Source organism: Lytechinus pictus, chromosome 3 (genome assembly GCF_037042905.1).
Source record: "Lytechinus pictus isolate F3 Inbred chromosome 3, Lp3.0, whole genome shotgun sequence".
NCBI classification, from domain to species: domain Eukaryota; kingdom Metazoa; phylum Echinodermata; class Echinoidea; order Temnopleuroida; family Toxopneustidae; genus Lytechinus; species Lytechinus pictus.
In genome coordinates this window covers 62612648-62627485 of record NC_087247.1, presented here as the reverse complement: position 1 = coordinate 62627485, position 14838 = coordinate 62612648, and the positions used below count along the sequence as shown (strand labels likewise).

The 14838-nt window shown below is 34.7% G+C and overlaps 1 protein-coding gene across 1 annotated transcript in view; it reads left to right on the top strand.

Moving 5' to 3' along the window:
• Nucleotides 1–2081: 2081 nt before the first annotated feature.
• LOC129256838 (hemicentin-1-like) overlaps nucleotides 2082–14838 on the top strand; it is a 58825-nt gene continuing 46068 nt past the window's right edge. Inside the window, exons 1-5 of the mRNA XM_054895031.2 lie at nucleotides 2082–2161; nucleotides 9516–9604; nucleotides 9914–9993; nucleotides 10479–10560; nucleotides 12257–12336. Coding sequence (XP_054751006.2) covers nucleotides 2086–2161; nucleotides 9516–9604; nucleotides 9914–9993; nucleotides 10479–10560; nucleotides 12257–12336 — 407 coding nt within the window. The 5' untranslated portion in view covers nucleotides 2082–2085. The remainder of the gene's footprint in view (nucleotides 2162–9515; nucleotides 9605–9913; nucleotides 9994–10478; nucleotides 10561–12256; nucleotides 12337–14838) is intronic.

The following is a 14838-nucleotide window of genomic DNA, read 5'->3' as shown; positions in this document are numbered from 1 at the left end:
TCGGATGTAAAATAAGAAAGTTATGACATTTTTAAATTTCGCTTAATTTCACAAAACAGTTGTATGCACATCCTGGTCAGTATGCAAATGAGGGAACTGATGACGTCACTCACTCACTATTTCTTTTGTATTTTATTATCTGAAATATGAAATATTCTAATTTTCTCCTCATTGTCCTGTGAAGAAAAGTTTTATTCCTCCCTGAATATGTGAAATTATCATTGTTTAATACTATATGATTCAGTCAAGTCGGTCCCTATGGTCAAATCTGTAAAAATTGAAATATTGTATAATTCAAACAATAAAAAACAAAAGAAATAGGGAGTGAGGAACATCATCGACTCTCACATTTGCATATCACTGAGCTGTGTATATAACCGTTTTGTGAAAAATAAGCGAAACTTTAAAATGTCATAACTTTCTTATTTTACATCCGATTTTGATGAAATTTTCAGCGTTATGTTTGTTTGATTTTTCTTTATTGATTCTAATTAACATTTTTCTGGGGTGGACTTGGCCTTAAAAAAAATGATTTTCTTGGAGTGGACCTAACCCCTTTTGCAACCAAACGCTTCTGAAGAGCTCATTTGTCATTTTCTGTCTCAAAACCTATAAATTTTTAGTCGCTCTGATAATACCAAACAAAATTTTAAATTCACATTAAAACGTGAAAAAATGGCAAAGAAAATCACTTTTTTTATCTAAAAGATATTGGATTCATTTCAGTTTGCTTGCAAAAGGGTTTAATTCCACAATGATAATTTTTGAAAAAATGTATAGAAAAAATGAAGACAGGTAGATTTCTTTTATACCCAATTTCATGTTCACATCATGACAAAATTAGTTTCTCATAAGAATATTGCAATAAGTGAGGATAAAACACACGATTTTTCTCGAAATGGTCCAAAGTGGACCTAACCCCTCTTGCAACCAAACTCTTCATTTCACAATGTGAATATGTTCGCTCTACCTTCGTCGCCTATTCCATCAGTGATTCATATATGCCACAGACAATGATATCAATTGCCTGTAAAACAATGATTAATTTTGATCAGAAAATACCTGTATTCAGGAACACGGGGGATTATTGAAGGGATGTGGTCAGACGAAGTTCAGCCCACCGAATCATCACGCTATGAGTCGAAAAACATCAAAAGTTTCATTCAAAATGATTCCTGAGACTTTTAAATTCTCATATAGAGCGTGAATTTTGTCCTGTTTTGAATACCTGTAGTCGTTTACAGATGTCCTCCCAGTGGTGTATTTTGTTTTAAAACGCTTTTACTCTTTTGCGGAAACATTGACCGAGACATTATGTATGAAACATACCTGGGGGTTTTCTATGGGATAAATAAATTATAATGATTTTACTCTGGTGACTTTCGTGATAAGTAAAGTGTCACCTTAAAACTGTTGACTTTGACAGCCAAAAAGGGTGTAACAAGGCTTCATACATCATACAGAATCGACATTTGTTAATAAATTTCTATATTTTTGGGAAAGTATCATCATCACAAGTATGCACAATTACTGATGTTTACATGTATGCCTAAGTGATGATAAAGATTCAACCGAATGGTGACTATTAATATTTGTTAATGATTATGCAATATAAATAATGACGAACGGTATATAATTTTATATATGCCTAATTGCTCATTTTGCAAACGTCTTTCTTATCGTAATCAGAGGGAGGTACTCCAGCACCTCCCAAATTAAATTTATAGAGATCCGTGTGTTATTGGGTTGCAATAGATTTAAATTGAACTCAAATTATTTGTTGCAGTTTATGTGAAAATATACCATAAGAATAGGTTTTTACTTTGAAAAAGTAAAACTTTTCGCTCGTTTGCGATTTAAAAGAAATGTTCCTATTCAAACGCATTTTGTTCTTCTCAGAATGTTTGGCTCATTTCGTCACTGCTCTGAAAAACACAAACTTAGATTAATCACAATTATATAGTGTAATTTGAATCTTTCGCAACTCTTTGTAGGAAGGGACCCAGTACATTAATTTCAATGTGTTAAAACTATAAGTCTATCAATATTAATATGATTGTGTATTTTCTTTTCAGGTATCCGATCATGGACCCGACAAGATGGAGGATGTGTTGGCTGCGTCATATCGTTATATTCTCAATCACGTGTCTTGTAACCGCAAGTAAAAATTATAATTTGGCACCATTCTTTGTTTATCTGCTGAAATTGCAGAGTTTCGAAATTGAATTCATTTTTTTTGTTGGGGGGGGGGGGTATATCAGGCATTATCCAAGGCGAGATGAATTACTATTGCGCAACATCTTCATTTGTGCGGCAACGCCAATTATTTTGTTTGAAATGAGTTTGCCAACACTCATCTTAAAGACATGAAGGTGATGATTATCCAGTGATATGAACGTGATATGTTTACCTCTATACATATTTGTCATTGCACACAGTAGACCTACATGACAAATGTAATTATGGAAATGAAGATGGCTTGCATGCATTTTAATTTTTAGACAAGCAAAGCACATGCCTTACCACTCGCAAAGAAAGGGAAAACGGAGAAAACTGAAAGAAGTTTTGAGCCTTCATAAATCGTTATCTATTGTCATGGTCTTCAATTGTTTTCATGAGATGTTGCGGCCTTGACAGCCTCATGAAATCTTTGTAATATAGAGTTTGACTTATCGACAAAGCTTTATAAGTTTGATCCCATTTTAAGCATTCTAGGTCTATCCTGACATCTGCTGTTTGCTTACAATCTTTCTTCAGGATATTCCTATTGACACTGTTATTCTGAAAACAGTTTTTGTCAACATGTCTGCCATATCTCAAGGATCATATCTTTATCCCCCTCCATTTTAGAGTTGATCCGTGCATAATCGTAGCAACCAGATAAACACCTTTTAGAGTGCAATCGTAAATTAAGTCGAAAAAAGGCGATGCCACCGATATGAAGTAAAATGTTTGAAATAGAAAGTGCATGTAATATGTCAAGAGTGACAGCATAAACTCGAAAAGAAAATACAATAAAACAGGATTATAGCTTTTTTAACTATTTTTCAAATACTATTCCAAGAACGGGGGAAGGCTAAGAGATAAAAAATTCTGGTAGCGGACTATCCTGCGTATACTGACACTGGTAATACTGTTTTCGCCTTTAATAATCAATTTAAAAATTGATTGTTTTGGAAACATTTTGAATAAAAGGGTCATTAGATTATTAAGTTAAGTAGTTAGCTTATTTAAGGTATATCGCTTCGAGAAATTCTAATATAGGCGCTATATATGAATATTGACTTTTTTTCTCAAAAATCCGAAATGCAGAAATTACTATAAAAGAGGTGTGCTATATGATGTCAGAATGATGATTTTGTTAAAGGATGCTCGATGAATTGAATGAAGACGAAGACCACCATACCTGAACTCGTGCAGGCCCAATTTGAAGGGTATTTAGACCCATGCTGCTTTCAATTGACATAGGTTAATCGTATTTGCCAGGTGTGAAGATCAAATCACATCCTCTAGTCGTCTTCTGAGATGTGATTTTTTTTTCTTAGGTAGCTCCTACTGGCACGATGAAAAATGACTTGACACCCATAAAAAATGACTTGTCTTTAAGTAGATTGTGAGGAAAAATAGGCTTCATAGAAAATTCGAGCTATGTACCTTGTGGCTCAATCAGGTGCCTTATCTACGTCTAAGCCTAACCAAAATGAATACATTTTGAGTGGTTAGTATCTCCTTTTTATAAAGGTTGAATCATCGACAAAAAAAAAAGATTTTCGAACATTCAATATCAATATGGAATGGCAGTGAAAAGGATAAGGATAAGATAATCTCAGTCCATTGATATAGGGCCGTCTTAATAAAGCAATTTACAATTTAAAAAAAAAAAGAAACCCCAGATTTAAACTGTTGAAATCAAGCACAGGAACATTCCTGTCTGTAGGTAAAGACTACAATTAATCTGACATCCAGATAGAGGATCATCCCCTTTGTGACCTGATATAACGCCCTCTGTGATAGCTCCTGACTGAAACCATGGACATACTACTATAGTAGTTCCATGCTGAAACCCTCTTCACGTATCACCCATAAAAATCATTATAAAAAAAATGGGCCAAATTTGGTATATCACAATCAAAATTCAAAATATAAAAAGCACCTGCTACTTTTCAAAGCATTTCTGCTGTTTTTCATATTTAGTCGATTATATTTTGACTGATCAATGGCATCTTAACCAAAATTAAAATTAAGCATGTGAAAAAGATTGGATTTAAAAAGAGTCAATGAACATGATGAAGACATTTCATAAATAAAAATACCGGTATAATGAGGAAGGAAATTAAACGAACACCGATTAAAGGAAATCGATATATACTTTGAAAATAAATTGTGAGAAATTGGGGGCGTGTCTCTTCACTTCCCCTGTTGTTTCAACACTTTTGATTTTCACTTCGTAAAATAGGTCAATCCATATACATTTTATATACTTGCATCTAAAAGAAAACATAAATAAGTCACTCCTTAGAGGCACATTTCAACCCCACTTTCACAACCTAAAATGATATTTTTAAAACTCGATACAAGTGGTGATGCATGGATTGCATGTTAAGGATACTAGCTGGGTATTTAACCTGTCAATGAAATAAAATATTGAATCTTTAGGGACTGTTTCGCCCCTCTAAGAAAATAACAAAATTCGATACAACGTTCCCATCTGGTGATCTCTGCATTTTGCATTTTGGACGGATTTGTTTAAATGCTGTAGGTAACACAATTCGAAGTGTTATCGACAAAATTGTAACATGAATGTTCGGATGGATGTTGATATATTACACTTTGATGTTAAAAAAATGATTTATGGGGGTCACTCGTTTAGCTTGGTTGTGATTTTCAGGATTTTTATCGCGCGCGTTTCGTTTTATCCCCCTCTAAAATGTTTACCTCTTATGCAACCGGGACAACCGGACCATAGAATATTCATTTCAAGGTTTTCAAAAATCATTCAGCTTGAACGTAATTCCTATCGAATACAAAAAAGGACAGATTGAGATCAGGGGTAAACAGTTTGCAAAATAATGAAGAATATAAATAATGTATTGTTTTACTTTGTTTCTGTTCCCAATTACATATTCTCTTCTTTCCAACTACTTTAATACTACTAATATACTATTCAACGATACTTCTTCCTCTGATGCTATTACTAGCCTACTATAGGCAGATAGGGCCTACGACTAAGTACTACTCCTACTACTACTACTACTACTACTACTACTACTACTACTACTACTACTACTACCACCACCACCACTACTACTATTACTAATACTACTACTATAATCAGGGGCGGATCCAGCCTTCCCCAATAAGGGGGGGGGCGAAATTTTTTTCAGCCACATTTTCCCGATCGGCCGCTCAAAGTTGATTTTTGTTTGTTACTTTTAAGGGGTAGTCCTTATAATCACTTCTAAGCTTTATTGTTATCAGTCAACATAAATACATGTATATCATAATCTCAAAAGCCTTATTTAGATAGTGCGAGCACGAAGCACGAGCTATTTTCTTTTTATTTCAAGTATTTTTTCCTAAAATTCCAACATTCTTAGCAATGTTTGTGATCCTAAACCAGATGTGTATCCAACTAAATAATTACTGCGCGAGCAGAAATTTTTAATATACGTTTTGATCTGATCAAAAAGGGATCTGTTAACGGCTGCTTGCAGTTAGCCATGAATACCTTACATATTTCAACAATCATATAAAATTTTGAAATTTCTACCTGAAGAATAGAAATTCTAAGCAATTTTTGTAATCGCGATAAGGATACGCATATAACTATTAAAACAATTGGTGCGAGCGCGAAGCGCGAGCGGAAAAATTCGAGATTTACAACTAAAAATGGGACACTCTATTCATGTTTTGTAAATCATGAAAATGATGAGTAATTGGAGATCTTTCTACATTAATAATGCGAGCGCAAAGCGCGAGCAGAAAACTTTTGATGTATTGGATAATGATTAAAATAGAGAACAAGCTGCGTATCTGAATAAAACATGCGCGATCTAGAATCTAGGTATTCTAAATATTCATTTTTATTATGAAAATCAATAAAGCGGGCGCGAAGCGCGACCTTAAAATATTTGATGTTCTGATCTGAAAAGGGGTCAATTTAAGCTCTGTATTTCAAGCACTTTGTAGGAAAATTGTGAGGTGGATATGGATCACAGTTAAAAAAAGAGCTTATATGTTTCAATATTATTACTTAGAGTTTTGACATAGGACAGGGACATTCTAAGAACATTATGTCATCATATGAAAATGATGACTATCTTCCTATTTCTCTTTCTAAGCGCAAGATGGAACTTGTCGATATTCCATTCTGAAAAAAGGGACAGTTTGATGATTAAATTAATATCTTATTTATTAATCTAATAAGCCTAATAAGAGCGTAAAATTTATTAATATTATTGCTTGAAAACTGGACATTTAAAGCACTATTGCAATGAATAAGATGCATGAGTTAATGTTCAACAATCAATGCAAGCCGTAATTTTTGATAAACTGTCATGAAATGGGGATTTTAAGTTGTTAATTATAGAATCAATATTGAGATATACATGTAACTCACCAATGAAAATGCGAGCTTGCAGTACTAGCTGATACATTTTGGCAATCAAACCTGAATAGGGATATTTTGAGAACTTTATCATCACAGGAAAAATAGGTACCTGACAAATCAAATTTTGCATGCGCGCAGCGCGAGCAGAAAATTTTAATATTCAGACCATAAAACAGAATTTTTAAAAATCACTTTGTAAGTGAAACAAAATAATGAAAGTTCGATTTCCGAGCTGTAATATGTTTTGTTTATTGACTTCAAAATTTGATATTTAAGCTCCATATTGAGCAAGATATGTGAATCACCTAATAGGCAATGCGAGCGCGAAGCGCGAGCGAAAATTTTATATAGTGACATGACAGATTTTTAAAATGATTTTCCAAGTCTTTCCCTCATCTTATTTTATTCAATCGTCTTCCTCCTTTAACGTTTCCCCTTCTTTTTCTCCTCTCCTTTTCCCTTCTTTTTTTTTTATTTCCTTTTTTTTTTTCTTTTTTGCTCCGCCAACTATACTACTACTACTACTACTACTACTACTACTACTACTACTACTACTACTACTACTACTACTACTACTACTACTTCTACTACTACTACTACTACTACTACTACTACTACTACCACTACTACCACTACTACCACTACTACTACTACTACTGCTTCTGACTAACTACTACTACTACTACTACTACTACTACTGCTACTACTACCACTACTACCACTGCTACTACCACTACTGCTACTACTACTATTGCTATTGATATATACGACAACAACGCATACCACCAACACAATGCATCTTCACCCATACACACTAAGAAATTTGGGGCATGGGGGGGGCACGTGCCCCCCCCCCCCCAATCGGCTGGCCAAAAAAAAAAAAAAAAAACGGGGAAGAGGAGAAAAAGAGGGAGAAAGGAAGAGAAACGTAGTGGGAATGAAGAAATTATTGTTCATTATAATGTTATATTATAATTATGTTATGTTATAATACATAAGAAACATTTTTTCATAACTTCATTTTGCTCAGGCCTAGATGTCTTCATTGTTCCCGGTACTCGCATTCGCTGTTTAACGTTTTTAAGTCAATATACACCAAATATATTTCCTCGCACTTCGACTTATTATTGTTTTATGTAGTGACATATGGTTCTTTTCATGACTACTTAAAGTGATTGCCCCATTTTAAGGTGTTAATATAAAACATTTCCTGTCCGTGCTTATGTTCGCGCTAGTAGATTGGTGAGATATGTCTGCTCTTCATGAATTCCTAAACATCAGTCCTTAAATGTCTCTTTTTCTGATCTGAATATCAAAAAATTTCAGCTCGCGCTTTGCACTCGCATTAGATGACTATGGTGAGATATGTATACTCTTATTGGATTCCTAAAATATAGTCCTTGTTTGGGGGTCAATATTTACAAAAATTTCAGCTCGCGCTTCGCGCTCGCATTGTTTGTTTAGGGAGACAGGTATGTATCATGATTACAAAAATTTGCTTATAATGTCCTTTTTTGGTCTGCATATCAAAAATTTTCAGCTCGCGCTTCGCGCTCGCATTATTTGAGCAGTGAGATACATATCCGTTTAATGGCACTGTCCTTAAAATGTCCCTATTAGGTCAGTATACCTGGCAACTGAGCGCGCTTCGCGCGCTCACTAAGTGACTCAAAAATTTTGTTGGTGCCCCCCCCCATGCCGTGACTCACGGTACGCCACTGAACAGGGGTGTACAGTGTGCACCCCTATTTGGGGTGACCATCTGCAGCTTAAGGTGTACACGTCTACCCCTTAGGGTGCATATGTACCTCCACCTAAAATAACGAAAAGATTGTCTAGATTTCCGGTCCATTAACTTTTTTGGTAACCTTAGTTGGGATTCGAACTCACCTCGTTTTATCTGGAGTCGAGATTCTTCCCACTATGCCAGCAAGAAAAGCTGAAAACCTGATGAGGTCTTTAGCGATATGATCCGATACTTTTTTGACTTGTGCTGATAGTTGTGATTCAAGAAGCTCTATTTACTGTTTCTCCAAAAGTATACGTAATCAAATGTGTTTTGAAACAATTATCATCACATAAATATTAAATATTTTAAAAATTATTTCACTTAGGTAAAGTGTGGCGTAAGTGCATTGCTATTTCGGGTATACCTCGATCACAAATCAACTTTATCTATACCATACGTCTATCAGCGAGACTGGTGGGGTGCACGAAAAGAGTACAGGGGTGTACAACAGACACGGACTCTCGCATAATAGCTAACTTGCACCTCGATGGTATTAAGGGGTGTACGTACGTATCGTACACCCCATTTGCACCGGGATTTCTTAGTGTGTATGGTGGAAGCATTTGCAGAATTAGAACAGGCCTAAAGAGGCTATGTTCTAGTTAGACCATAATTGGATCCATGTTATGTTGATTCTATAGTTGCTATGTCAAGGATGTTTTTCATCATATTTCACTGTCAGGCAAATCCATCTCCATTAATTTCCGCCAAGCGAGAAACATTTACAAGAAGATTGTCGACATGCAGTCGAAGAACCGAATAGATTATAAGGGTAATTTGAGTCTAATCATAGACACTTGATCAGATGGACCTGAATCGTCGCATGAGAAAATATACCATTAAGGATATCATCATAGGTTTATATATTATTTCTTAAAGCAAGGAAATATGTTTGTATTAGATTTCAAAATGTTTTTTCTACACAAATGACAAATGATAATCAAATTATAAATCACAGTTTGAAAAAAAATCTCTATCGTACAGACAAAAATGCACGTTTCTTCTTAATTGAATTCACCCCCATTTTAATTCCAAATTCTAAATTCCATATTCAAAATCTTCTTCGAAAACATTGTATGCTACCTTAAATACAATATTTGTTTTATTTCCTGACAGTTCTTGCAAAATCACAGGTTGAACAAGAAATCCAGTCCTCATCTACCCAAGTGCCTTTGATGTTATCAGGGACGTTTGTTATTAGTAAGGTCAGTCTTTCATGCAAACTCTGTTGATATACTATGTAAGGAAATCAGAACCATCTTTCGAAATTATTTTTTCTCACATTTCAATTCTTTTGATATCACAATCATAATTAAATATGTTTAATTGTATGTGTTTCTCTATTCATAATATACATGTGCGTGAAAAATATAGACAGTCCTAACGCATATTCATGAATTGAGCTAAATAGATTTTGCACGAGTAAAATAGCAGAGCTACAATATTTTCCTATTTATTTACATCCTTATACCAAATTGTTTAGTATTTGCTCTTTATTTGCTTTCATCCAACAGGACTTGCAGTCTTACAACCAAACAACGGTTTTTATTGCAGCCTTCGGGCAAGATTTTGTATTGGACATTCAAAAATCAAGGTATGAAAAACATTGGATTATACCCATTATTATCATTAATATTATTATCAACATTATTATTATTAATTATTATCATCATTATTATTATTATTATTGTTATTATTATTATTATCATCATTATTATTATAATTATTATTATCATTATCATTATTATTATTATTATTATTATTATTATTATAATTACTATTATCATTATTATCATTATCATCATCATCATCATTACTACCATTCTTATCATCATCATCACCATCATCATCATCATCATCACCATTATTATTATTATTATTGAAACTACACAGAATTCTATTTTTCCTATATTAAACAGAAAAAAAAATTATCTGTCTTAAAAAATCTTATTCAGTGTTGAATGATTGTCTAAAATGAAAACCAGTAGGCCCTAATACAAACAGCAACCTAGATCTATTAATCAACTTTCATTCTTAGATCCTAATCATAGATTAAAAATACATTGTATCTTGTTTCAGAACTTATTCTGTTTTGCAGTCCACAGTAGAAACTATATACAGAGCTCTTGATAAACCATTAAGGCGTCGAACTACGGTGTCTGTAAGTATTGGTACATATGTTGTTGTTTGTTGGATATTAATGGCGACCAGTCATATTTGACTATTACCGCCAACTCGTTAGGCCTACTATTATTTTCTTTCTTTTCTTCGACGTGTCCTTTAAAATCGTTCCTCTCCTTCTTTCTTTTTTTTCTTCTTAAATTTCAATTTCATTTTATTTGTATTTTGTTTTTAATAATCATTATTATATTATTATAAAGACTATCGTATCTTACAGGTTACTGCATGATCCCGTCCCTTCTTACGACACCGTCCAGACATCGTCCTGTCTCTCCGGTGTAGACAGCTAGGGGGCTCCCTTTGGGATACTCTATATAGTCTTGAAACTCGGAAAAGAAGTAGAGAAATAAACTGTTAAAGAATCTTTTCCCGTGAAAAAAGATCTCGCATGTACCATTCAAATACATGTATGTCCGTTTCGTTTTGTAAAGAAAAAATATAAAATTTGATATGGGGAGATTCGGATGATTCGAAATTTATGGGGGCATCCAAAATGAGGGCTTTAATAAATGAAATGGTGCATTGTTAAATCAAGGTTGTAAGTTAGATGCACATGGAGATGGTACGTGTTAGTAAACAAGATATATATATATATATATACACACACATATATACACACATGCATATACTTATCTTTTTTTTCCTTTGTTCCATTTCTTCATCTTTATTCTTTTTCCTTTCATTTCTTCTCCTCCTTCCTTTCCTTTTCCTTTCTTTTCCCTTTCTTTTTCTATTTTTTTTCCAAAATGGATAATAAGCTCTACTAAATACAAGGAATATAACCTAGAGAGAAGAGAGATATATCTTATTCTAAAACAGACAGAACAATTACAATCGTCTTATGTGGTCATCATACTCATATAAATGACATATACACAAATACACACATATGTATCTATATGAACAAATAAGTAATTAGATAATAATCAAATAGATATTTTTCTCTTTCCTTCACGGATAAAAAAAAATAAAAAAATAAACTCTTTCCTGCTATCGAATTATTCTTTTTGAAAGCGTTTCGTTCTCTGAACGAAACGAGACAATGCATTTTGGACACCAGGGTCCCGCGAATTCAGGAGCCTAAGGATTTCCTCAGGATCGGCGATGTCTGCCTCGACAAGAAGCATCGACCTTTCAATTATATACTTAGGGCATTTTACCATGTAGTGTTCAACTGTTTCTTTCTCCGTACATGAGTTGCAACGTCCCGTGGGATGTATTTTCATTCGCCAGAGATCTTCATTTAGTCCTATATGACCTATAATCGGAGTCGACGGAATATCTTTTGATTTTGATTCTTTAATATTCTCCTAATCCCCTCCCCCCCCCCCCACCGGTACGGTACATGTGCCAATTATAATGCACATGCGCAGAATCTTGCAGCTGATTTCTCAAAAGTTTGCTAAGTTTAAATTATAGTCAAAGGCAAAGCACTGTGGCATTTATTTACCGAGGAGGTCACCTGAGTAAAATGTGAGAATATTTGAGGTTTTCATTCAATGTTATTTATACTTTATATATTCTTCTACTTAGCCATCTAGAGTATATATTATTTAGGTGTTATAATTTCCGATATTTTTTTTAAATAGAAATTTGCGTGTTTGACTGTCATATTTTATAAAATTCTTCAGTCCCATGTGTTGCTTATTTTGTCGGCTTGCTATAATCTTTTGCAGGACGGGTGCTTTTTTCATGGAAATGTTCGTGGAAGGACAAAATCTGTCGTGTTTCTAGATGCTTGTTCGGAAAAGATATGGTAAGATTTTCCCTCTTCTAGGATAAGTGAGAAATAGATCTAGAGGTAGATCTGGAGTCTGGACGAAATGTTCTGTCGATCTTTGAAATATCTCCACTCCACTCTCCAGCGCTAGCCAGGTTAGGTTAGACAGCTGGCAGCCGTCTGTTTCGAAGAGTTTCTTAACATTTGTATTTTTTTTTTTTTCTCCTCGTACACAGACGGCTCGCGATCATGCAGCCGCCATTAAAGGGTTAACAATGCAAAATCCCCCGACGGGGCTCATTGATTTTTGTCTTTATTCCATAAAAAGAACTGGCCTGAAAATTGTGAAATGCACCAAAATTTGCCTGTCCAAAACGGGAAAAAATCAACTTAATAGGGAAAAAACAGTGACTTTCTTCAGCTGTTGCGCAATTCCCACTTCCCTGGTTTATCCAAACTTAATACATAAACATATGGCCATTGAGTCCCTGTACAGATCGAGTTAGAACTTCGGTTTCTGTAATTGGTGAGTGCATAGAGCCAATGGAGTTCAGCAGAACAACCAATATTACAGTCTACAGAGACCGAAGCTTTTCAGTCTAGCCTAGGGTAGGTAGGACAAAAAAAAAAAAGGAAACGGTATTTTTACTGAAAAGCATTACGTTAATATGTTCTTTATTAGCATTTTTATCACAGACATTGCTCAAAACTTACCACAAAATTTCCTAAATAGTGAAAAATAAGGCTTAAATACTCCATAAAATGTGCCTGGAAATGCATATTGGTCCACCCCTATAGGCTATATGGTGTGGGCAAGTGGTTAAAAATAGGCATTTTAAAGTCTTTATGCTGACCCACTCATTCAATGAACAAGGTTATATACTGACCTAGACTGTTTGAGCCTTTGTGAGGAGCAGTGGAAACATGTCACATTGATAGATAACTTGGCTGCCAGAAAATGTGAAGATGTCGCTACATTCATGAGGCAATTCCGTCATTGGAAAAGGCAAACCCCGATTACGAACCATGGAAAAACTCAATCACCCCAGGCCAAGTTATTTAAGTATCTAAACATGTGTTTCTTGACCTCGATGGGTCCGGAAAAAAAAAAAATGCAATTACATAGGCAGTGCACCGATTCAAGCAAACTCGCTCGCTATCGCATGCAGTCATTTTTATTCTCTTTAATAGTTTCCTTAATTTGGGGCCAATTATCTTCGTTCGAAACTGAAAACAGAATAACATTGGATTTCAAAATACAATATGCCTTTGAAAACTTGATTAAATATCAAATGAAATCATTTAATTCCGAAAGGCCTACTACAGGCAGAGCTGCTCTTACGTAATATCAGCTGTTGTTTATGGTCTACCCTCAGCTTGCCTGATAAGATGGATTATCGGTGATAGAGGGTTGATCGCGCTTGGAAATGAAATATGGATCCTCTTTCTGTTTTTCTCCCTATCTCCTTTTACGTTTCTGTGTTTCCTCTTACTTTTCCTTCTTTACTTTTATATTTGTTTCTTTAAATGTTAATCTTTCTTTCTTCTTTCCTTCATCGGCTCCTATTTTACTTCCTTCCTTCGGCTTCTATCTTTCTTTAATTCTTTCTCTTTCTTCCTTCCTTTCTTTATTGCTTATGCAGCATGACGATTCAATCAAACTCTGCGGCCCACCAGCACATGCAATCATTTTTGTCTCACCTGCATAGCAGAGTGAGACTATAGGCGCCGCTTTTCCGACGGCGACGGCGGCGTCAACACCAAATCTTAACCTGAGGTTATAGTTTTTGAAATGACAGCATAACTTAGAAAGTATATGGACCTAGTTCATGAAACTTGGCCATAAGGTTAATCAAGTATTACTGAACATCCTGCCTGAGTTTCATGTCACATGACCAAGGTCAAAGGTCATTTAGGGTCAATGAACTTAGACCATGTTGGGGGAATCAACATCAAAATCTAAACCTAAGGTTAAGTTTTTGAAATGTCATCATAACTTAGAAAATATATGGACCTAGTTCATGAAACTTATACATAAGGTTAATCAAGTATCACTGAACATCCTGCATGAGTTTCACATCACATGACCAAGGTCAAAGGTCATTTAGGGTCAATGAACTTTGGCCGAATTGGGGGTATCTGTTGAATTACCATCATAACTTTGAAAGTTTATGGATCTGATTCATGAAACTTGGACATAATAGTAATCAAGTATTAATGAACATCCCGTGCAAGTTTCAGGTCACATGATCAAGGTCAAAGGTCATTTAGGGTCAATGAACTTTGGCCAAATTGGGGTATTTGTTGAATTACAGCCATAAATTTGAAAGTGTGTTGGTCTAGTTCATAAAACTTGGACATAATAGTAATCAAGTATGACTGAACATCCTGTGCGAGTTTCAGGTCACATGATCAAGGTCAAAGGTCATGTAAGGTCAAAGAACTTTGGCCACGTTGGGGGTATTTGTTGAATTGCCATCATATCTCTATAAGTGTATTGGTCTAGTTCATAAAACGTGGAAATAAGAGTAACCAAGT